General features: G+C 42.8%; 1 protein-coding gene across 2 annotated transcripts in view; it reads right to left on the reverse strand.

Moving 5' to 3' along the window:
* Positions 1-297: 297 nt before the first annotated feature.
* The window catches only part of tnrc18 (trinucleotide repeat containing 18), a 52,003-nt gene continuing 27,108 nt past the window's right edge, over positions 298-25,192 (reverse strand). Inside the window, exons 6-29 of one of the 2 annotated variants that reach the window (XM_015378604.1) lie at positions 24,192-24,279; positions 23,230-23,459; positions 21,830-21,976; positions 20,272-20,456; positions 19,797-20,190; positions 18,742-19,650; positions 16,195-16,340; positions 15,978-16,111; positions 15,790-15,900; positions 15,516-15,696; positions 15,137-15,443; positions 14,752-14,964; positions 11,670-11,852; positions 10,339-10,802; positions 10,015-10,134; positions 9,751-9,892; positions 9,549-9,666; positions 8,125-8,200; positions 7,935-8,043; positions 7,699-7,815; positions 7,018-7,161; positions 834-2,545; positions 511-747; positions 298-429 (exon numbers count right to left, since the gene is read on the reverse strand). In XM_015378604.1, the coding sequence (XP_015234090.1) occupies positions 340-429; positions 511-747; positions 834-2,545; positions 7,018-7,161; positions 7,699-7,815; positions 7,935-8,043; positions 8,125-8,200; positions 9,549-9,666; positions 9,751-9,892; positions 10,015-10,134; positions 10,339-10,802; positions 11,670-11,852; positions 14,752-14,964; positions 15,137-15,443; positions 15,516-15,696; positions 15,790-15,900; positions 15,978-16,111; positions 16,195-16,340; positions 18,742-19,650; positions 19,797-20,190; positions 20,272-20,456; positions 21,830-21,976; positions 23,230-23,459; positions 24,192-24,279 (6,557 nt within the window). In that variant the 3' untranslated portion in view covers positions 298-339. Of the gene's footprint in view, positions 430-510; positions 748-833; positions 2,546-7,017; positions 7,162-7,698; positions 7,816-7,934; positions 8,044-8,124; positions 8,201-9,548; positions 9,667-9,750; positions 9,893-10,005; positions 10,135-10,338; positions 10,803-11,669; positions 11,853-14,751; positions 14,965-15,136; positions 15,444-15,515; positions 15,697-15,789; positions 15,901-15,977; positions 16,112-16,194; positions 16,341-18,741; positions 19,651-19,796; positions 20,191-20,271; positions 20,457-21,829; positions 21,977-23,229; positions 23,460-24,191; positions 24,280-25,192 lie in introns of both variants that reach the window. The other variant, XM_015378603.1, reaches the window with a different exon arrangement.

The following is a 25,192-nucleotide window of genomic DNA, read 5'->3' on the forward strand; positions in this document are numbered from 1 at the left end:
CGCCCCCCCTGCAATGGCATTGCGCCCCCCCTAGGGGGCGCGCCCCACACTTTGGGAACCACTGGATTATAGTATGGATAATACTTCTTGTTTGATTATGATAGACATGTTTGATCTGGTCAATTCTCTTAACCTGATTTCATTTGTCTTTATGAACACTTTAAAATTAATTGAAATGCCTAGCTGAAAAAATTTTTTTTTTTCTATTTCTATTAAATTTGTTTCTTTTGGTGTTTTTAAGGTGGTTATTTTAGCTTTAGCCCTACGACTGCTACCTTTTTTTTCTTTTGGTAACACCATACGATAAAAATGTAATACCACATTAAGAGCTACACGTGTTCATGTCCCTCTCACCTCCATGAAGTCTTTCCTCTGGATGGACGAGTGCAGAGCTGCTGGTAAAGACTGACCACACATCTGATCCCAGTTCTGGAGGCAAAAAACAAACTTTTAATATCAGATCACTAATTTATAAGTTTGATCTTTAAAAAGTTTCAAAAGGACAAAAACCTTCTTATCGGTGAGTTTCTTGCCGGGGTTGGTCTCCTCTGGATGGTAGAACCAGTTGACCCGGACCACCATGTTGCTTCCCCAGGACTCCCACATGCTCTGGATGCGCCCAATGAAGGGCAGGTTGGGCCGTCCGGCAGACAGAAACACGGCGCAGTCCCCGATGCGGATCATCTCTCGGCCGCGCATGATGGCCTTGTAGAAGAGCTTCTTGGCCTTCCCCTTCATGCCGCGTCTCTGGAGAACCAAAGTAAAAGGCGACATTTGCGTGAATCCGGCAGGAAGGGTCACCTGGTCAAGTCTGTGAGGTTTCCCCTTCTCACCTGAGTGGGTTTCCCAAACCACTTCCACAGCTGTCTGGCTGGAAGGAAAGCAGAAATCTTGGGCCTGTTCTCCACACTGGGAAGCCGTTGACGTTTAGCCAGCTCCTTGGTGGTGGGGAGGTGGACTCCCTCCCTCCTCTTGGGCCTCCCTGCCTTCCCCTCCCCGCCGCTCGGTTTGGGTTTCGGCGGACGGCCCCTCTGCCCAGAGCCCTTCCCTGTGGCCGGTTTGGCTGGCGTACTGGGAGCAGGAACGGGGGTAACCGGTGGAGTTGATGGGGAGGGGGAGTTTGAGCGGGAGGATGATTGTTCCTCCTCTACTTTCACTTCCACCTCCTTCTTCACCTCCTCTTCCTCCTCTTTCACGTCTTCTTTCAGCTGGTCCTGGGTTGAAGCTTTCTGGGCGGGGCCGGGTGGAGGCGTAGGGGTCCTCTCCTCATCCGAGCTGCAGGATGAGTCGTCAGTAGATGACGACGACGATGAGGAGGATGAAGATGATGATGATGAGGACGAACCGGAGCAGGATGAAGAAGAAGAGGAGCAGCTAGAGGTGCATTTCTTCTTCACCTTTCTGTTTTCACCTTCTTCGTCTGAATCAGAGCTGCTGCTGCTCTGAGATTCCTCTTTCACCTTCCTCTCCTCCCTCTTCTCCAGCTCCTTTCGTTCTTCTTTCTTAGCCTTTTCCCGTCCGTCCGTCTCTTTGCCTCTGACGCCACTTCCCCGACTCTCCAGCTTCTCCTTAGCCAGGATCGGGGTCTTGTAGGCAGACTCCCTCTCTGGCAGACTGGTCGCCCTCTCAGGGGCTCTCATTTTAGCTTTGAGTAGCTTCTGATTCGCTGTGGAAGTGGTAATAGGGGTGTGGTCTCGTCTGATTCCCCGCCCCTCCAGTAACATTAAAGCCTTGGTTTTTTTGGTTTTTGGCGAGGTGACGCCTTCGTGGTCGAGCTTCACGAGCGGCTCTGCAGACAAACACTTCCTCTGTCCAGAGATGGACTTGGGCCTTGGGAGGGGTCTGGAGGACATCTGCTCTGATGGGATCTTCAGCTTGGGTTTGGAGGCAGCTGTGGGTGACAGCGAGGATGACGGCCTGGCGGTGAGGGAAGAGCCTGATTTGCCGCTCGTTACCCTGGAGATGGGGCTGGGCAGCAGTCCGGAGCTGAGGCCAGATCTGGAGCTGCTCTGATGATCTGAGGAGGATTTTATTTTGGATGAGGAGGCAGGTCTGGGTGTGGAGGCAGCGTTGGGTTTGGGTGCAGAGGACGAAACGCTCAACGCAGGCCTGGGCACAGACCTGCTGGTGGGACTGATGGAGCTGCTGCTCTCCCGCTCTCTGCGCTGGCTATTATAAGAGCAAAGGTTGGGCTCACTGTACAGGTCCACAGTCAGAACCTTCCCATAGGTGGAGGGATAGAGGGAGGAGGGGAGGGCTCGGGATGTTTTAGAAACAGGAGACTGGGCAGAGCTGCTCTTCCTTGGCACCGGACTGGGAAGTGTGGGGCTGCTTGAGGAGGAAGTGCCAGAGTTCTTCCGTTCAGATTTCTCCTGCGTCCCAATTGTCGGCCGAGACGCAGGGCGGGGCTTTTCCTGAGCAGGTTTCTGGACAGAGGAGGTCCGGTCCTGGGCAGGTTTAGCTGGAGCTTTAGGTCGCTCAGTGGACTGGGAGGGAGAAGGAAGAAGATCGGCTTTCTCCCGTACTTCCTGATTAACGGATGTCTCTGAGATGCAGGAAAGAAAAAGGAGTTTTTAATCAAATAATCTGTATCTTTTGTGATCAATTAGACATTATTGCACAATTTACTATGCATTTTTTGTTCAGTACAGGTGTCTGATTGTATCAGGATTTTCAAGTACAAAAATGTCACACTGATGATGTAGAGATCTCAAAAACTCATGTATCAAATATGATACAAAAGTGAATCAGAAGCATTTATTATGCTCCACGGCACATTGAGGTCAGATATTTTCATTCACCATAAGGTTATACAAGTTTAAAGGACAAAATTTTACACTACATGTACACACTAAACATCCCACAAAAATTCTCATCCCACAAAAAAAAAAAAAAAAAAAAAAAAAAAAAAAAAAAAAAAAAAAAGGACAAATTTGCACAAAGGACTAAAAAAGTTAAATACTTTAATTAGGATGGTTGGCCTCCGAATGACCTAAAAATTATCTTAAAAATCTCTGAATCAAAAGTATCACAAACATTTGTTTTAACGAAACCACTTTTTTCAAAGTGGGTGGGGCATCAGCTTCACGCTCACTGAATTGTGCGCGTGGGACGTGACACATAATATTTACACTACATGTTAGCGCATAGTGCAAAATAGCCTCCTTTAGCTACATAAGGTCATGGTACATGACAATAGGTGACAAAAATGCACCTGTGGAGCATACTATATGGTTGTGGTTCACTTTTGTCGCCATATGCAATCATCCAGCAAATTTTACTAAAAAAATAAACAAACAAATAAATTGATTTATTCATCAAACCAGAAGCTTTTATCAAACACAGAGTGTCTCATGTTCCATTAATGTTAAGAGATGAAAGAGAAAAAAAGAACTGTTTTAGACCAAAACAGAAACTCCCAAAAATGAAGGTTATTTTATGAATCAAGGCTTTTTCTATTTACAGATTCTTTTCTACATAACTCTGAAAAGCATCTTAAAAAGAAATCTCAAACCACAAAAAAACCCACAAATGTACTTTAAAATAGATAAATGTGTGGCCTTGTTGCTAAAAGTTTTGAACCTCTCTTCTAGAACCAACCTCTGCTGTAAACACAGCTGCATGTCTACATACCTAAAATTGTATCTGGACCTCTTTTTTTTGGCAGACTAGCAATATATGCTTTTTGTTGCTGCTTTTGGTTTACATGTAAAACACAATGGAAGCACAAATGTTCAGCTTTTCCATTCCTTTAAATTTTATAAACCTTTTTTTTATTTCGTCCACTTTATCATAAGAGCCGATACTGTTCTGTTCCCATATTGAAGTCTGTGATTCTATTGCAGGGTTCTACGGACCTTCTACAGTGTTGCTAACGGAGGCTAAAATGATAAACATGATAAAGAAATACCAGTTTTAGAAGCTTTAGCAGTTGTTTTCAGTAAATAAATGCATTTTAAACATCCACTGCACTTTAATTTAGATAGCTTCTGTCCAAACTTTATTTATTCATCTTATAGTAAAACCCATCTGTATATATGCTATTGTACATAACTGTAAAAACATGTTTTATAGTAATATTCACCTGTATATTATATTCAGTACATATCCAGCTGTAAATTAAGTTCATAAGACTAGTGATCTATATATTATATTCGTTGTTTATAATGGTATTCATCTCTATACTTATTCAGTAGAAACCCATGTCCTGTATTTATGGAATCATTATTTATCCTGTACTTGCTGCTATTGCACTTCTGGTTAGACCTAAACTGCATTTCGTTGCCTTGTACCTGTACCTGTGTAATGACAATAAAGTTGATTCTAATCCGATCTAATCATTTCCACAGCAGAAGGACAGCAGAAGAACCAGTGATGTTTTAGATTGATTTTTCTAGTTCTTAGCTTAGGAACTATGTGCTTTTATCGATAATGTTCCACAAATTTAACACCCAATAGAAGATAATCCATGCTTTCTCACCTAAAAAGTAAATGTTAGTTTGTTAAAAAAGGCAACAAATGCTTTTAGCTGCATCCAGGACAAAGTGGCTCCTTGGATTTTAAAGGTTCTAATGTATCAAAAGATCAAAAGTTTTTTTAGCTGTATGAATATTTTTGCACGGACCCATTTCCTTGATGTGCTGACATTTTATTTCTGTGGCTTCATGAGCGTTTTTTTTTTTTGTTTTTTTTTCCACCGCAGTTCAAGGAAGACAAATCAGCAAGAAACCATCTCTGAAATGAAAACATTACATTGCAGAAGTGCTTACTCGGCCCAATAATGACCAGGGTCAGCAAATTCGTACAAGCAATGTGTCCCAGATTACAGCTTCTGGTTTAGACTTTGAGCTTCACAGAACAACAAAGCAAGAATGAACTGAAATCAAATGTGACGGACAGTCGGGATGAAATATGAGACGTCTGATACTGGAGATTTTTCTGGCTAGAGTTTGGGAATTATATGAAATACAAAACAACACTTTTAACACAGTTAAGGTTTTATGAACACCAATACCTACTCCCCTCCTGGTGCACAATAACGGCAGCAAGGTGGGAAAAAATGCTCATTATTCATTTTACTTACTGGATAAATAATAATATGTAAACAAAAAATGACCGACAATATAGAAGCTGATACATCATGCATATATGCAACTTGCTCACTTTTTATTCTGGTTTGATGATGTCTTTGAAAATGATTTTTTGGAACATCGTCACTACCCGATCCTTCCCATCAGCTCAATTGCGCATGTGCAACCAGATGTACATCCATGTTTCCCAAAATAATGTAGTTATGGTACTAAAATTACTTATTTATAACATTCATTCAGTAAAGAATGCTAATACACATCTTTGAAAAATGGTTAATGATTTCTTTTGAGACAATTTGATGCTTTTTACAATTTCTCTGTTAAACTGCTTGTCTGACGTCATCGTCTGACATGCTCAGAGAGGTCCGCCAAAATATGATTCAACCATGTTTATCTGCATTTTAGTTGTTTCTTTCTTTAGTTACGCACTATATACCATAAGTTTAACACAAAAGGAAAACATAAAACTCAAAAAGACTAGATTTATGATTAAATCCAAAAATTTAGCTCCCGGAAGTAGCATAGATCCCATTTCCGGTGCATAAAAGTGGCTCCTTTGATTTAAGGTGATAAAATAGAAAGGATTTTAAGGCAGTTATTTTCTCAGCAAATACATTATTAACCTTAAACACATTATATTTTATTGCGCTTTCTATTTTCAGGGAGGAAAAAACGTAATTTAAGTCTTTTTTTACAAAATAAAATCGGGGGCGACCCGGATGTATATCTGATTGCGAATACGCAAATGAGCAGATTGTATGGATCATCACTCTGGGACGTATCTGATAGTGACAAGTATTTACAAGTGCTGTGCTCTAAAAGACAGAAAAAGAGATGGTGGTGGTCAACAGCCCCTAGTGGTCTGGAGCAGCTTTTTGCCTGTTAGCATGGTCTATGTATGTGTTAGCTTGGCCGGCCAGACTGAGCTACAGAGGGCGCAAGTCAGGCTGCTAAGGCTCAACACTCTCCAGACTAAAACTGATTGGACCAATCACAGCATAGGAGAAGGGGCCCATAATACAACAACGCTCTTCTTTAGGCTTAACAGTCAAGATTGTAGCTCAAACAGAGGGATGCTTTAATGAGGCCCTTTATTATGCCCAGATAATGCCCATTTACATAGTTACATTTTAACAACTGGGTGCTGTAAGAGCTTTTTTTATTTTTAAAAGACTTTATCTGATTGACTCTAAACTGTTTCTACTGACTCTGTTAGTTCCGCCTCTGAAATCAGGCTCTACCAGCTTCTTTCCCGACTGATATGTGGAGTAAACTGCCATGGTCAGTCTAGCTCACCAGGCCCAGTTATTTGCAGCGCGTTTGCACTTTGCATCTCTCGTTTTCTGTACTGGCAAAATTTCTCCTTTGCAGTATTTTTCCTTTATATTCCTTTGTTTGTTTTCCTTTTAAATTTTGCGTCATGTTCATGTCTTTCCGGCGCCTTTGTGCTTTGCGACCTGACAGATCAATAATAATTATTTTAGCTCATTCTGATTTATTTTTGATAAATATTTAAGCAAGAATTATTTAGAACATCCAGTTCTTCTGTTGTCTATTTGAAATGCATTCATTTCTGTGTTTTGAGTAGAAAAAAAAAAGCAATCGATGTTAAACAAAGATTTTAATATTAGATTTTACCAAGAAAAAGGGATTTATTATAGAGCGAGCAGCTTAAACCTATTTCAGTGTTGCACCTTAACCCTGTCCGGGTGCTAAAAGCTCAAAGGAATAAAAAATCTTTGTTGTGACACTTTAAGACTTTAGTTTTTAAAGCTTAGCTGACTTCTTCCTTCAGTAACTACTTCCATGATGAAGGGTGTTATTGTGAGACTGACCTAAAAGGAACTGGGTCTTTTTTTTAATGAAAATGGGATCTGGTCACAGATCAAACGACCCCCCATATAACACCGAAAGCTCCAAATCTTACCTGGTTTTGGTTTGGGCTTGCGACCCGGTTTCCCTTTGATCCTTGGTGTGGTCTCCTCTGGCTTCGCTCCTGCCTCTTTGCTGCATTTGCGCACCCTCCTTCTGGAGGGCCCAGCCACCAGCAGCGCCGGGGAGGGCTCTGCGCCTGAACAAAAAACAACAAAAACAGAATTATTCCTTCTGATTTCAACAATTCAAAGTGAGCACTTCTTGCAGTATGTACAGTTAAACTAAGAAATAAAAAGCACCCCTGGATAAAAACAGCATGATGTTGCGTTTCAATCTGCACCGTTCAGCCCCGTGACTGAGTCGATATGTTTTCAAAATTTTATGTAGAGCTTGTTCTCCCATGAAAACATGTTGGAAACACTTTGATTTTAAGATTTAAGAGTAATTCAGCCTCTGATGGGAGGAAACCAACAACTTAGATGTAAAAAAAGAAAAATGTCCTCAGTAGATATTAACAGCCTCTAAACCTCATCATTTCTTCAGGGTGTAGCTGCTAGGAAAATGTGTGCAGACCCCAGCAGCAGGATCAATGCTGCCTTTGAATATCTGGGTAGTGAGCACAATCTAAAATCCGAGATCAACATCAGAGTGTGGAAACTCAGTGAGAGGCGAGTTAGTTTGCGTTTTAGGAGCATATTTGTGTTTTCTGCCGATTACTGAGTGTTTTGCTCACAGTGGATCTTGTAATCCGGTGGCAGCAGCCTGATGTGGGACAGAGGGATGCGTCCGGTGTCACCGTCGTCAAACTCCACCGTGATCAGATCGTCGTTCTCGTCGATATCTGCGCTTCCTGTTTGAGAGAACATGAAAATTCCAAATTTTTAACATTCTGGCGCATCATTGATGGTTGATTTCAGCTCCATGAACCGTCTGTTGGAAATACAGGCTGTGTGTGCTTTACTGTCGCACCGTTAACGACAGTTCCTGGGTAAAGGCAGCGGTACTGCTGACTCCAGTAGGCGGCAATCCGGGTGCCCTCAGGGAGATAACGCACCGATGGAGGCTTCACATCGATTATCTGTAAACAGAAAATCAATTATTCTCAAACACTCTCTTATTTTCTAGACAGACGTGTGTAAAGGAGTAGCAGGTAACTTACAGCCTCCTGGAGCAGTTGTTCCAAGCAGTAGATGTGCGGCCGGTTGCCTCTCTCCCCCTCCACCACCACGCTGTATCTGAAGGGAGAAAATGTAGGAAAAAATAAGGGAGGTTCAGAAAGCTTAGGGTCAGTGTGTCAGAACCTCAGCTCACTCTGAGATGATGCCTTTTGGCAAAGAGATCCAAGTTCTTATCTCAGTTCTGACGGTTCTAATGGATACCAGGCAGCAAAGGGTGTTTTTTTTATATATATATTTAAATTGGGCTATAAATACATCTGGTCTGGAGGAAGCATCAGACGGACAGCAGCTGACAAGTTTAGCCAAATAAGCTAGAGGGAGAAAAATGTGGAAAATTTTTCTGATTTGATTTTTTAAATATTCCTTCTTTTTTTTATTAAGCAGAAGCAAAAACATTATGAAAAAAATTTTTTTTAAATTTATTGTAGTTTAATCTGATACATTAATAAAGGTTGTATGTAATTTTAAAAATGAAGGAAATCTGAAAAGTGCGGCTGGCATTTGTATTAAGCACCCATTTACTCTCATACCTCTTAACCACATGTCAAACTCAAGGCCTGCAGCCATAAAGTAAAGACATATGTTCCTTTAAAATGTATAAGGTGATTAAAAATGTAAAAAAATAAATGGGAACAAAGCATAAAACCAAAGCGGTGTGCGTTTGTAACTTCATGAAATCCAGTTCAATTTATACAGCTCAAAATGGAGCTTTTAAAGACTTGATGATGCAAATGATCTTTTAGTCATTTTCAGTTGGCCTCAGCAGATGGCCGTTCACACTGAGCCTGGTTCTGCTGGAGGTTTCTTCCTGTTAAAAGGGAGTTTTTCCTCTCCACTGTCGCTACAAGCATGTTTGGTGTGAGGGATTGCCTTCAAGTCAATGAGTCGATGCAATCAGCTGGTTTTCCTTACATAGAAAACTTTGAATCAATTTAACTGTATGATCTGGTTGACTTGTTTCTGTTAAGTGCCTTTAGATGACATGAGCTTTGAAAATTTGCTACACAAATAAACTAAATTTAATTGATAAAGCTTATAGTTAGAGCAGCTCAGGTTATCCTGAGATATCTCTTCAGTTATGCTGCTATAAGCTTAGATTGCTGGAGGACATAGGGACCCCTTGTCATCATTCCACTTCATTCTGTCTCTATTCTTCCATTCTGCAGAATTTGTTAGTTCAAGCCTTAACTTTAAGTCCTCTCTGCCTTTTCTTGATATAGTTGATTTGTCCGTCACTTTATCCACACCTTAACCCAAAAAGTTTGATTAATATACATGCAGTTAGTGATTGGCACCAGAGAAAAGGGAGAGAAAATTCAAAATGTGGGCCAAGCAACATTTTTTTTTAGCTTATTGGTGTATTCGTAGCCCTCTGTGTTAGAGAAGGCAGCTGGTGTATACTCACATGTCCGGGGAATGCACCGTGTTCACATGTCCAGCATAGAGAAGCTGGTCGTCCATCGGGATCAAAACTCTGAGCCCATCCACCAGAGAGTCCTTATCCAACACACACTGCACTGGAGCTGAACGCACAACACATTCCACACATTATTACACCGTCATCCAAGTTCAGAAGACGATTGTTGTGTGTTTCTAGAGATGCTGACCAGGTGTGGAGGACCGTTCCGACACGCTGCTGTTTCGCAGCGGGAGAAGCTCGTCTTCACTGAAGCTGCTGTCCTGGTTTGGCTCGAAGTCTTCGTCCGCCGCCATGCTCTCCATCAGCCGGCTCACAGCGCCCCTGGACGGCTACAAGAAAACCCAGAGATTAGTTAGCACTTGGAAAAATTGGTATAATAAAGGGATTTCCTATTCCATTTTTCAGATGCGTTTTTAAATGAACAGCAATCCGTCCTACAGACCTCTCTTACTTTGCTTTTGCCTTTGGATTGGCTCTTGTGGGCGGGGCTCAGAGGGGGCGCCCCATCAGAGACCGGACTACACAGAGTGGAGGGGCCGACCGGCGCAGGGGTCTCCTTCTGCTTCTTTTTCTGTGTTCCAAGGGAGAAAACAAAAGAAACTGAGGCCTGAAGATGCATAAAATACAGCAGTTTTACTGGTGGCACTGAAACACGCAGGCAGAAGAATTTCTGAAGAGGAAAAAAAAGGATGCAGAGATGGAAGCTGGAGAGAAGGAGCATGAGGAAAAGAGGAGGGAAGACATGCATCCTGTCAGAGATAAATCACTGACGTACTTTTATCACATCTTTTCCCTCTCTGGCTGCTGGAGTGGGTTTTGGTTTGGAGGAAGGCTTCGGGGTGAGAGGTGGGGCTGAGACGGAGGATGAGGAGCTCTGACTGGTAGAGGAGGAGGTGGACACAGACATCTGATTGGAAGTGGTGGCGGTGGCGTCGTGGAGGAAGATCCGCTCACTGCGTCGCCGGTTCCAGCCCTCGTCCTCGCTGAAGCCCCCCACACCGGTGGACAGGTCGAAGCTGAATCTCCGCGGAGATCGAGGCGAAGGCCGGGTTTTGGTTAGAGGCTTCCGCTTAACCGGCATCGTTTCATCGTGCTTGGCGGGGCTGGGCTGATCACTTCTGCGGGTGGCGGGAGGCAAATGGGGGAGCTCAGGGGCCGAGCGCCTCCCATGCAGCAGGGAAGGGAACTTCCTCTGCCTCAGATCCGAGCCAGAGTCGGACCAGTCACACTCGGGTGAACCTGAGAGAGGAGAGATGGTGATCAAATAATGCAGAAGAGCTTTATGATGAACCCTAATAGTGCAGGACAGAAAGTGTAACTGAACATGAATGCAATGCTTGGCCAAATATTCACAGCATTTCCAAATTCATGTCACATCCACAGACTTTAATGCTTATCAGGTTTTAATTTGACCAAAAAATGTTATTGTTTTTAAAATATTTCAATAACAAAAAAATTGAAAAGTGTGGAGTGTCTTTGCAGCCTTCCAAAGTACATGCTCTGTAAAAAATTACTAGAATTACATAAACAGACTAAAAGCAAATGTCAAGTGATTCAAATTTTATCAAAGACTCTTGAAAGCTTTTTTTTTTTTCACATAAGGATTTGACTTTGGCCAGACCATTATGTTTTTAACTAGACATCTTCATTGCAGCTCTGGCTCCATGTTTTTGGATGTCTTCTGCTGTGTCTGACAGGCTTTCTGCAGAAAGCCACCATTCAAATCCTTATTCAGGCTGACAAAAGCCATTCCTACAGCATGATACCGGCACCACCATGCACTATAATGAGCTTCCTAGATCTTTAAATCTGACATTTTGAAGATTAAATTTTTTTTTATGAAAAAAAAAAAACTTGCAGAATCATGGTAGAAGAATCTAAAAAATTACTGTACACCTCAATTTTAGGCTTTTATTTCTTTAAATTTCAATGATACTTCAGTTTTCCTTTCTCTTTATTGATCCATCTCCTAAAATTCCAGTGAAATACAAAAAGTTTGTAACTTTGACCAAAGGGAATTTCTAGAATTTCCTGTTTTTGTTTTCAAAGACGTCAGAAAGACGTCAGAGTCAAATGATGGACAGGTTTGTGTCTGTTTGTGTTTACCCAGAGCGCTCTGTCGGCTGCTGCTGTGTTTGCCGTCATGGAGCAAACTCAGAGGTGGTGGGCTGACAGGGAGGGCGCTGGCCGCAAACCTGGCCAGCAGACCCAACCCGCTCTCCTCCTCGTCATCGTCGTCATCATCACCATCTGAACCGGACTCATCCTCTTCTTCATCCTCAGAGGTCTCTGTGTGGGAGAGAAAACTGTGAGCACGGGAGCAGAGACAAGCTGCAGGTATGGGATTCATCTCTCAATTTATATCGCTTCTAACAACATAATAAAATAAGAAATTTTTACTGAATGGGATCTCAAGAAAAAAAAAAAGCTTCTATGCAGTCAAACACAGACACACTCCTGGAGGTGAGGGTTATTAAATAAATAACGGTGGAGCGAGAAGATACAAGGTCCAAAACCACTGCAGCGTCCCTTCACACCGTAAAGCTGCACAGAAATGCAGAGCAGCGGACCTCCAAGAATTACAACGACCATGCATGAGATGCAAGCAACACCAGACTGGGGTGAGTCAAAACCCTGGCCTCAGACGTTTAGTATTAATGGCACAGAAAAAAGATGAAGGAAAGAAAACTAAAATGCTCGGTTTAAATCTGAACAAACCAGCAGAGTTTACAGAGAGGTAGAGACAAACACACACCGTGGTGAACTGCTGGGGAAGCTGTGTGACGCTGGAAGTTACCAGGAAGGTCCAGAGCAGCAGATGAGGATGAGGATCTCCTCCTCAGGGGTTAGGGTGTTAACAGTGAGGCTGGATTCACAGTACAGGAGGACTTAATGCTGAAACTGCCATTTTCTGACTAAGAAATATATATTTTTTCCTTCTGCTCGAAATCCCTTTTGTACATATTGCCACCTTACAACCAGAAACTTTAATCTTATTGGAATTTACTCTGATATGCCTGAATTAAAAAAAGAACAAGCAAACTCCTTCAGATCTCTAATTATCAAGATATAAAAGAGACACAGAAGGCTGAGCAAGAGAAGTCAAAAACAGGGAGATCCATAACTACAATGAAAAAGAATAAAAATAAAAACGGTTGTTATGAGTAAAAATGTGTGGTTATTATCAAGGAGAGGAAAAAAGAAAAAAAAGACAGTAAAGCATGGCAGTGATAGCATCATGCTAAGGAAACGCCTTTATTCAAATGGGACAAGGAATCTGTTAGAAGAGAAAAAAAGATTCAAACTGGGGGAGGAAGCTTTTCTTTCAGCAGCACAACCATCAGTGGGATGGTTAAATTTAAAGGATAACCTCGTCTTAAAACGGACCAAAGTCCAGGATTAGGTCTAAGGGTAAATATTGTTTAACATTCCAATTTAAAGAAGCTTCCTATCCAATCTGATCAAACTTATTGCTGTTTGTAAAAGAAATATGACTAAAAATATCTGAAGATGTTCAAAGCTGGTAGACTTAAACCTGCATAAAAATTTGTTCTGCAGCTGCAAAAAATGTAACTTTCTGCAAAATATCAATTCACTGAATGGAAGTATCCTTAAAGAGTTTAATATTACTGATTTATCCAATTGTGCTCCACTATTCCCCCATCATGACGCTTCCCCCACCATGCTATACAGTAACAATGTGACAAGGGTGAAGAGCGGTGTCAGTTTTCTTCCACTCTGTGTTCAAGAGTGGAATTTTAAGGAGCTTTTGGTATCTACATCTTAATTTAAATTAAATCAAACTGATGTTTATGGTTTTAATGTGACAAAATGTCAAAAAAGTTGGAGAGAGTAACTCAATTCTCACGCTGTACTGTGAATCCATGTGTTAACAGCAGCAGACAGGTGTTTAAAACAAGCAGGCACTGAGAGGACAGCCCTGTGAGGCCCCTTTGGCAACAATATGCTTTATGATTCGAGCCACCATGGTTACGTCCTCCGTTCCCGTCCAACAGGAAACGCCCTCCTTTAAACTTTTTCGGCCGTCGGAAGCAGGATGGTGGGGGTAACCATGGCTAGCTTTGAAGAGCTCCAAATTCGTGAGAAAATATACAAAAAAAAGATAAAAGTTAATGTTCTGTAAATGTAGTTTAATTTCTGCACGTTTCATGTTAGTGTTCAGTGATTATAAAAAAAAAAATTGAGGGAGGGGCACTTCCTACTTACAGAGCAGGTGACAGGGGTGTGGCCTCAGGCAGGGCGGGGCAGCGCAGCGACGGAGCGCAGCCTAGCCTTAGCGCAGACTAGCTTTAAAAGCAGAGCCTTAGCCACAGCGTGGGGGAGGGGGGGTCGCTGTAGCGAGGAAGTGTAGGCTCAAGGCTGCGCTAGTCCAGACCAAGCTTCTGTAAAGTCGCAGCAGCACAAGCACATTGAACAGGCTGAGAGACACTCAAAGCATTATGGGAAGGGAAATAAAGTGGGGGGAGGAGGGGGGATGAAAGGACAGAGCGAGGTTTCTGAGAGAGAGCAGGGAGAAGGGTTATTTGAAGGTTTAGTAGACACACAAGAGGAGCTCATTGTTGTCCAAATATCCCTTTAATCTCAACGCTGTCACAACATGTAGCATAAAATAACACTGACCTGTCCAAATAAGCGCTACGCTAACCCTACGCTCACCTAGCTAACGCCTTCTCCACTTCCCCAGGAGAAAAAGTGGGATATTTGACAAGCAGAGCCTTTTTAAAGGATGTGTGAGGAGCAGTGGCAGCTGGACAGACAGACTGACGGAAACAGACACAACAAGATGAAGCAGACACAAGGACCACAGCAGTTTGCAATCTGTACCAATCAGATCAACACCTTTAATAGAGCTTAGAAATACCAAACTGCGATACAGCTTTGTGGAAAAAGATCTCACATTTCACATTTGTACAAATGCTACAAAAACAAAGAAAAAAAAACAAACAACTTTGCAATCCAGGCAATAAAAAATCTCCATAGAAATAGGTAAACTCTGGAAAAACAAAACAAAAACCAAAATAACAGAAAATCAAAAGCAGCGACTTTGCAGAAAAAAGCCAGCAGCAAAAAGAGGTAGGGATGATGAAGCTAACGCACAGTCTGACAGGGGCGACCCTAGCCTCACAGACACAGAACTGCCTGATTTGGCAGGAAAAGGCTCAGTAACCTTGATCAAAGGAGTCGTCAGAGGAGCTGAGGCCCGCCTCCTCCAGCAGCAGCGATAAGTGCTTGTGCTTCTTCCTGGAAGGTTTCTGACTGGGCAGCAGGGAGGTAGGCGACGACGCAGAGCGCCTCTTCCTGGTAGAACCGTCGCGGGGATGCGTCTTTGAGTGAGGAGGCCAGCCTCCTCCGGAAGAAACGTGTTCCTCTGAATCTGTATCTGGTGCAGAGAGAGAGCAGTTGATGATGGGTGAGGACAAGAAGTCTCACATAGAGGCTTGTCTGCCTGAATTGGATTCAGGACTTTAATTGACTGGACTAATAAAAGCTCAGGAAGCAGACTTGATCAGGTAGTTTAGGAAACTGAAGAGGTTTTCTCTCTGGGTACTCACTGTTCGAGCAACTGCTGAGCTCAGATCTCATGGGCGAGAACACGGCCTTCTTCTGACCTTTAACCTTCCGGATCGTCTCTGCAGCTGAAGCTTTGGTCCCCAGCTTGAGCTTCGCGCCTTTGACTGAGGAGTGAACGCCTCGCTCCTTCAGCCCGCTTTCACACGGTCTGCCCTTCGACTTCTCCAACCTGGAGGCCAGTTTGCGAGAGGCGCCGAGGGAGCCGAGCTGGGAGAGCGAGAGCGCCCTGTCCAGGTCCGAAGCCAGCTGCTCCTGCTCACACACGTGGCCGCGCTTCGCCTTCAGAGCCTACAAACACCAGCGGGTGAATCACTAACGAGGACACGAGGCAATTGGAAAGTCCACGAACAGGCTGCCTACCTCTAGAGCGTGAGTGCTGGACGGCTCCTGGTCGCTCCAGCTCTTCTTCTTCTTTTTCTTCTTCTTCTTCACCCCTCCAGTTCCGGTTTCCGTGTCCTCTTCATCTCTGGACAAACAGAACCTTTTCCTCTGTCCTTCTCCGGCTTCAGAGTCCTCCGAGTATTGCACTGTCCGACCCAGCCTGACAGGAGGACATGTTTGTAATTTAATGTATGGATAAAAAAATAAATAAATAAACAGATATGAAACTTCCAATATGAAAGCAGGCACTCACTTTCCAGGCCTGCCGTCCAGTTTGGTAGGTGTAGGCAAATGTTTCCTCTTCCTTGGTCTCCCTCTGCCCCGTCTGGTCAGACTCCGCCTCTCGTCCTCCTGCTGCCTCTCTCTGACAAAGAATCAGATGTGAGTTACAGTGCAGATAAGATTGGTTTCTTCCTCACGGCGTCATGCGGGAGCGCCAACCTCTTGTCCCTGCGCCGCTGCAGCTTGCTCAGCTCCCTCTGCTTCTCCTTATACGTCTTCTGCAGCTCGGCCAGGCGAACGCGATACTCCACCTCCACGGCGTCCAACATGTCCACAGACATTTTACTGTACAGCTGCAGCAAAACACAAACATGAGCGTCCCGCCGGCCCGGGTTTCATGAACCGATGGTGGTTCCCTCCCGTTTCTTCTTCTTACCGGCTCCTCCTTCCTGTGCCTCCAGCTGTACTTCTTGTCGGGGTCCAGAGTTCTCGGCAGATCGATGTGGGACTGCTTCTCGATAGCCTCCAGTAAAATCTGTCTGCTTGCTTCAAGGAGACAGTCCAGACCGTCTAATGTCAGATCTGAAAGGAGAAACGGCAAAGAAGATCAGAGGAGTAGTGAAGGAAAACAAAGAGAAAGTAGAGATGCACTGATCAGGCTTTTCCTGGAAGATTGAGATTTCTGATTTATTTTTTCCTCCTTTTAAGTCTGACCTGCTGATCCACATTTTCTTTTCTTTTTAATACAAACAATGTGCTGCAAGTACTTTGATACAGGTAGCAGTTATGGATATGATTATTGATAATTATTAAATCTTTTATTTTCAAACTTTTTTTTTCTTTAAATAAAAGGGGGTAGGTTTAAAAAAACATAAAAATGTTCCTATTCAATCATATGAATCCGTTTATATATTTACAGTCCCTTAAGCATGAAAACCAGACTTTACTAAACCTTAAAGGGCGAACCTCGTCAAAGTGAGTGTTCCCAAAGAAAGATGGGAAAAAAACAAACATTCAGCATATATAAATCCAGGTTTTTGTTGAAATAATAATGCATTTTATTCAAAAGCACTTTTCAAAACCACTCAAGGACACTATGAAATAATTTAAAAGACAAAAGAACAGCCATCGATTTATTAAAGGATATTTTAATCAAACATGGCTGAATAAAGTCTGTTGCTGAGGATGCACTAGCAATTATTCACACAAAATTTAAAACAAAAAATCTTTGAAGGGTTTCAGCTATTGATTTTTCTATTATTTAAGTAATCCAGTGTTTTGTGTGTTTTTTTTTTTTTTGTATTTAAATACCTATTCATTTAAAAAGAGAGTCTCTAAGGATAAAGAAATATCTCAATAAACAGGTGTTTGAATTGTTCCTAAATGCATTTCCAGCGACCTTCCCCGTTTTGGACCACCTGTCCCCAGAAATGTCCACGGTTTTACCGTTTTATGAACGAGAGGGAAAATTTAGCGTGTAGATTGTTCTTATGTAAAGATAGCGTGTGAGCATGTTGCGCTCAGAAACAGCTGTTACAGTAGCTTGTTGCACTGATGTAAAGATGAGGAACAAAGCGCAACACTTTTAAACAGAAATTAGCCGTCACAACCGGCTGCAGTGGATGGGGAGCAGCAGTGTTTTAATCGATCTACTTAATTAAGATTCGGCTGATGCTTGTGAATAATGTTTGGTTTGTGCCCAGCTTAAACAAATATGGCTTCGATGTGTTTTGTTTTCCAAAAGATGATTACCCAAAATGAATTTAAGTTAATAAAAAAAAAAAAAAGTAAGACAAGACCACATGAAAACTCCTGTGAGGCGTAGGGGTGAGTATTGGCATAGGTGTTGCTATACGACACGTGTCAAGATACTTGGGTCAGTAGGGCTGGGTAAAAAAATCGATTCCTTTATATTTTTGCAAAATCGATGTCTAGGAAATGAGATCAATTAGTACATGACGTTCACATTCAAATGAGCAGGAAAGATGCACTCAAGATTACTTCAATCCAGACAGCTGCTAATATAGCCAATAGGTTGACTGAAGACATTAACAAATGGGGGCTGACCAGCAAACACCCTGTAGTTGTTACAGAAAACGCTGCAAATATGGTTTATGCAGTGAAGATAATGCAGCTCATGCATGTCAGAGTGAGTGAGGCTTCACTTTTTCACTTTTCACAAACAAGTTTGCACTTATGAGACAGTTTTGTTCACATCTCAAGTTTAAATTATCTGATTCACAAGTTTGCACTTTGTGTTTAATATGACAGGAAAAAAAATAAATTACATGATTATTTTGAAACGCAGAAACCACTTTCATCATTGTAAAAACAGATGGAATTGAAATTAATCAATTTAGAACTTTATTAATCAAAACCGAATCGATTCAGGACAAATTCCCTATATATTGCGATATATTTCCCAGCTATCAAATTAAATGTATAGATAAAAAAAGCAAGTGCTGTATATTTATATATGTGTTCATTAAAAGATCATTTAATTATTTTTGTATCAGTTTTGTTTCTGGTTTGAGTCAGGCCACGTCTTCCTCTGTGACAGCCTCAACTAGATATAGTGATGAGCTATACAGCATAAGGGCTCCACGGCGCTACTGTCAGAGTGGCGGTGCAGAAGTAGCTCATTTTGCCTCATCGTTTTAGATAAAATTGTTTTGTTTTTGTAAAATCCATATCAGTAACTGAAAGATCTATATTACATCAGGCAGTTGAAAATCACAACATATGACTCAGGGAGTCAATTATTATAAGTTTTATTATATTATAAGTTTTTCTGATTTATAGTTGTGATGTATGAGCATTGACTTACAGGCTTAGTTGTGCTTTTCTACCACTTAGTTTGAATATATGAAAGTTCCTAAGTTACATTTTTGACGTGTAATGTGCCAATCAGAGGCGATTGATGAATTTCTAGAGATCTGATTGGTGCGTCTCTAGTTTAAGTGTGATGATGGTGATCACTTGCCTTGCGCCTGGAAAATGAGGTCCTTCTCGTTTTTAGCCATCTGACTGAGGAGGGCCATCCCCTCAAGAGCCACCATCTCCAAGGCTGCTGGGCCGCTGCAGTCGGAGGTAAAGGGAGGATCAACCAGCTGGGATTCCAGAGTGGGGATAGGTGGCGTTCCAGGCCGGGCTCTGGCCATCTCGCTGGCTGTTAGAAGGGCGAGCATCCCCCCCATGGGGTCCTCTGCGCGGATAAGAGGGAGGGGAGAGCCGAGGATGGGGGGCTCACAGGAACTCTCCTCCAAACAGGGAGGGAAGGAATCAGATGGAGAGTCGGCCTGCTCCAGGTCACACACAGCCGTCTGCTCCGACGACGCGCACACCTGAGGCCTTTCCTGGTCGCCTGCATCATCAGAGATGGACGGGTGATACGGTGGCAGCTCTGCCTCTTTCAGGGGTTCTGGTTTAGGCTCGTCTGCTGCAGGTTCAGCAGGGAGGATCTTAACCGCCTGACAAGAGTTGGATGATAACTCTGTTTTTATCACGCTTTCCTTTTCCTCTTCCTCCCCCACTTCTGTCAGGCTCTCAGCCTGTGGAGATGGAGGACTGGAGGTTTCAGGGGCTTGTACGTCCACCTCGTTATCTTTGCTAGCCCGGTCAGCGCTGCGGCTCAGCTGGATGGAACCCAGAGGTTCTGGCGTCAGGTTGGGCTGAGGGAGCTGGAAAGACTCTGCCTTCGGTGGCTCCAGGTTATGGGGCTTGATTTCTGCATCCAAAAGCTGTTCATGGTGGTGAGTTGAAGTTAGCGGCGCGGCTGCGGAACAGGACCGATGTACGTCTGTGTTCTCAGTGGCCGATGGCGGGATGTTATAAGGGGGGAAGGAGCCATACGGCGCAGTGATGGATTGGTAAGGGTAACCTGGAGGCAGGTCTGCAGCAGAGGTAAAACAAAATGACATCATCTCCATCTTTAACTTGTAAACTGTTCATTTGTTGTGCTGTGGAATAAAATCAAGCTGAGTTTTTAAATACCTGACGGGAGCTGTATGACCCGGCAGTTCAGTGAACGCAACTCACCGGAGTAGATGCCCTGAAAGGGCGCGGCCGCCAACTTTTTCCTCTGCTCTCTGGCTCCCTCCTCCCCCTCCTCCTGTTTGGGCCGCCGCGGCGAGGAAGGCGGCGGGGAGGCAGAGGGTGGAGATGCCGGCAGGAGCTTCGGTGCGTGAGGAAGGACTCTGTGCCCTCCCTCCTCCGATTTCAGCGTGGCCACCGGAGAGGGCGTCGGAGGCAGCGGGGTGAGGGAGGACGTGGACGGGGTCGGAGATGGGGAGGGGCGGAGAGGTTTGCGAGGGTGCAGCACCGGTGAGGGCGACGGAGAAGATATGGAAGAGGCTCTGGTTTTTGGGTCGGCGCTCCGCTTGTCTACTTTGTCATCGATGTCGGACCGGTGCTCTCCGGCCTTCAGGCGCTCCTGAAACAGAGCAGAGGAGATGTTTCTGACCAATAGAAACATTTGTGTGGTTTCAAACTGTTTCAGATTAGATCTACTTACGACGATCTGAGCATTCCTCTGAAGCTCGAAGAACTGCGCTGTTTGCTGCTGGATCATGAACAGCTCCTGCTGCCGGAGGATCTGATGCTGAGAGAGGAGCTGCAGCTGGGCGGCGTGCTGCAGAGAGCTGCCTGTGCCGTACACACTGGACCACACCGGGGCTCCACGCTCCAGAACGTCGCCTCCTGCACCACAGGAAGGAGCAAGGCAGCAAACTTTAAACAAATAAATAAATAAATTGTACATGGCTAAACATCATGTGGAATGGAAACAAGTGTTTTTTTTTTTGGTTTTTTGATGTTTTGACATTTAATTGAGGATAAATTGACAAGTAGGAAAGGGGCAGGACATTATAAGATGTATCTTCTAACTGCTCCTTTTCGAACAGAAAATATAAAATTTACATGTCACATGGGCAAAATAATTTGTTTTATACTTTCATTCTTAAGTTTGTTTCATTCAAATTTTTTTTCTTTCTTGATTGTTTTTACTGTCTGTTCGAAATAAATAAAATAAATAAATAAATAAATAAATAAATAAATAAATAAAATATGCTGTGAGCTAAACAGGCGAAAGCTGAACAGAAGCAGAAACACTTGTTCAAGAGAAACTTTGAAACTTGTAGTGAGACATGCTGAGCGTTACTACAGGGTTCTGCAGACTTTAAAACAGCCAAGCATTCAGTTCTTCTAGGAGAAGCAGCTCAGGTTAACACACAGTTCTACAGAGAAATAGATTTGGTTCTTCTCTATAAGACATGAGGTATGATTCAATATAAAGACTGATGTTCTAATTTGACCCTGTTAAAGAGAGGACATGTTTCCTGCATTTTGGTGGAATAGATTAATCATCGAGTCTGGAAGGTATGGAGGTAGGAGGAAAGAAAAGTTCAGCTGAGCACCAATAAAATAAAAAATAAATAAAGAAGTGCCAGAGTCGCATTTAGGACCAATTAAAAAAAACAAGGTTATATAGTTCATCATAAGCTGAGGCTTTAAATAAAAACCTACAATCACATAAATAGATAAAAAAAAAAAGAGATAGATAGGCCAAAAGAAAGAAATTAGAATATAGGGGAAGGATAAAAGGAGATAAAAGGGTTTTCTCCTTTTTAAGACAAGAAACAAAGGGACGAACCATAGAAGAAGAAACTTTTAAGGCAATAGAGTATTAAATAAACCTAACATTGATTCATTCTATAATGAAATTAAGACTTCATCTTTTTATCTCTCAATAAAACCTTTGAGAAAAGGTGAAATATTTCACAAAGAATCAAATCTTTTAATATGTGACGTCAAAGCCCTTTATGAAAGACCTAAATAGTCACACATCTGAATGGTCCAAATAGCATAAATTAAACTAGGGCACTTAAAGACCAGAAAAAAGTGATAAATGTATCTTTCCTTGATTGGAGAAGTATGCATGACTTTCTGTCCCAGGAGGGAAAAACCTCATGTTTCAAATGCATCTCACTGATATCGGGTCCCAATTGAGGAGCCGTCATGAGGTGTGCAATCAGGCCTTCTACACGCAGAGAGACAGACAGCAGCTCCCGTACCGTAATGTGGCAGGTGTTCAGCAGGGATGACGATCAGCTGTCCAGACTGTGGGTCCCTGGCGAACTGGTAGGGAGGGGGGAGGGAGCCTGGCAGAGAGGGGGGATAGCCAGGGGGGAGTGACTGGTGGAGAGGGGAGGGACCCAGGCCTGGATGACAGAGGAGGATAAAAAAAAAAAACAAAAAGAAAAAACAGATGGTTAAAAACAAACAAAAACAGAACTGAATCTAAAGCATTTAGAGTATTTTCCCCTCCATCCAGATTTCAGCCACACTGAGCCACATCTTGTTGTTTTTAGACTCCACGTCTAGACAGAAGAACCCTGAGGGACTTCTGCACAAGCATGTGGCTCTCTGTTTAGCGTTATCAGATGGTGCTTACATAAGTTAGTGATTGTGTGTGCTGGTGCTGTTATTTCAGGATGGAGAGCATAGGAGAAGCAAGACTGGAATGTCCAGAAAAGACCAGGAATGTCTGAGGCAACTGACCCCCGAGAGGACAACGCCTCCCTTTTCTACAGGACCAATTACAGCAGGCCACATGTGCAGTGAAGAGCATGTTTGGAGGCACTATGACAGGCGCAAAGATGGAGAGGCTGTTTGAAAAGGTCAAAGGCCGATGATCTGAAATACAGATGATCTGAAATACAGATGATCTGAAATACAAAGTTATGTTGTACCAATACTAGCCTCTCTCCTGCCACTCTCGTTTCAAAAATATAGACCATAAAAAGTCATACTTCCATAAAAAAGTTATTGGTTTTTATGGTAAAATACAGTAACGGAAGGTGTAATAAAATTGTCGGTATGTTATATTGCTTAAAGCTATAAAGAAAAAGCAAAGGTCCTCAATTTTATTTATTTTAAAAACTCAACATTTTATCTAAACTCTTTTTCTATTTTCCTTACATCATTTTAGATATTCAAGTAGAAAAAAATTACTAAAACTTGACTTCACCAAAAAAATAAATTCCCATTGCTTAAAACAGCCTGTAGTTAGTAGTGTTTTACGATTATCCTATATAAGAGAGAACATTTAGCCTAGCGTTAGCATCGGTAGCTTTTTCTTTTCCAAACCCTCATTCATTAAATTTTATTTTGAGATTCTAAGTTTACAACAAGCTCCAATAAATGTGATGTTGATTTAAATCCAAAATGTAAGAAAAATAGCCTTGAATTGGTGTCTGACAATTAAATTAAAACCCAAAGTGATGATGAGTAAAATGTACAAATCAAAGTGGAATTTGATTAAAAAAATAATAATCTCTGCAGGAATCAATAAATTATTTCAAATTCTATGCTTTAGAATACTGACACAGAACAAAAAAAAAAAAAAAAAAAATCAACAACATTTAAGAGCAACAGTTTGCAAATGTCATCAGAGAAATTCCCGTTCACACACCGTATGGAGAGCCGGACAGCCAGACTGGGGGGGCTCCAGGCCGGGGCATCCAGGGGTGAGAGGTCAGGGTTGAGGGGTCAGGAGGCCACCGCCCTGCCCCTGCCAGAGCAGCTCCTCCTGTGACCATGAGGTTGGGGGTCATGAGGCTGGACGTCATCATGCTAGGTGTCAAGCCGCTTGACAGAGGGGCGGGGTGCATTGGCGAGAACTCAGGAAGATTCTTGGTCTCTCTGAAAGGAGATACAGTGTCAGATACTCGCTTTACAAGCAATAATAAAGCGCATGGAGTGTGCTGGTCGCATTTCTGCACAATATAACCAAAGACTACAAACTAGTGGGATTTTATGTGATAGCAGCAACAAAAAGAAAGCTTTCAAAACACAGATTGCTGTTACGTACATTTAACAAAAACGCAATGGGTAGCAAAAATAACCACAACGATCAGCTCCCTGAACGCACCATCACACAGTGGAACATGGTGCTGGCAGCATCATGCTGCAAAGGAGGATACAACTAAACCCAAAGACCGGCGTACACCTTTTAGCTAAATGTCCTAGTCAAAGTAAATCCAACATGAAAACTGTGGCAGAAGCTGAAAATTATTTATCAAGGATATGGTCCATAAAATCTGACTGATCTTGAGATGCTTTGAAGAGAAGAAAAGAGGAAAATGTCTAATCTTCGGGTGTTTGACCTTCAGAGAGGAGGTATATCTACAAGGCATTCTCAAAAAAGCAAAGTAAACCTTTTATTTCTTTGTAAAAAGTAAAAAAAATAAAATAATACTCTTTAGATTTGATAACTGCCCACAACTTTTAGTCTGTGTACCACATAAAATCCAAAAGAAATGCACTGAAGCTGGTGGAAGTAATAAAACTTAATGTCCATTAAAATAAATACAACATAAGTCATATCAGAGAAAATGTTAATAATTCAGTGGAAAAACAGCCCAGCAGTTTCACCTGATGACTTTCTCTTGCTCGCGCTCCAGCCGGCCAGCCAGCAGTCGCTCATCATGATGGCGAGCACGCTCCTCCCCTCGGTCCTCATCTGCAAACAGAACCTAATTTTTAGCTTTTATTTATTTTTAATTTTTTTAAACCCAATTCAAAATTACAATCTGCTTATGTGAACGAGGGAAAGGAGACAAATGAGCAAACGATCTGCAGTGGGAATAGAAAAAAAAAAAGCTTGTGTGTGACCCAGAGAGAGGTGGAGAGGATGAGGTAACACCAGTGGGATAATAGGGTGCGTGACACAGCCTGTCAAAACAAGATGAGAAGCTGAAAAAACGTCAGCCTGAACACAAACGGTGCATGCATACATACTGTTAAAAAAAACATAAAAAAAACCCTGAAACATGAGAAACAGAGTGACAGTTTCAGCTCCTCCAGTCAGCTCCCATCAGTTCATACTGTAGAGAAGTGTGAACATGCCACCGCCGCCTCATTACTGCATTAATACACAGAGAGGCCCAGAATCCCACTGATTGTCAGGGCCAATGGTTGGAGAGAAGAAAAAAACCTGACAGCCGTGCTCAACCATGCTGTGCAAAATAAACATGAGGCTCTCCAACCCACATCCCCCCATGAACCCTCCTCCACCTCATCAGTGCAGACTGAAGGTCCCCCGGCAGCAGAAGGGTTTAATACATGTGCTGCTGAACCCTTCAGGTCTGCTCTCTGTGTGTGACTGAAGCCTCCAAAGGGACAGGATACTTTAACAATGCCCTATATGCTCTGTAGGAAAGGCTTCTGTTACCAAGGCTACACAGAGTCCGGCCCACATGCTAGCTGCTGGATCGCCGTCATGAGCAGTAAGCTGTTCTTCACTCCCTCTCCTGATCCTGCCACGCTACAGATCCAGACTTAAGGCTCAAAATGAAAACTTTACGGCGAAGGAAGGAAGGAAGGAAGGAAGGAAGGAAGGAAGGAAGGAAGGAAGGAAGGAAGGAAGGAAGGAA

Source organism: Cyprinodon variegatus, unplaced genomic scaffold, assembly GCF_000732505.1.
Source record: "Cyprinodon variegatus isolate N-32 unplaced genomic scaffold, C_variegatus-1.0 Scaffold175, whole genome shotgun sequence".
Classification (NCBI taxonomy): Eukaryota; Metazoa; Chordata; class Actinopteri; order Cyprinodontiformes; family Cyprinodontidae; genus Cyprinodon; species Cyprinodon variegatus.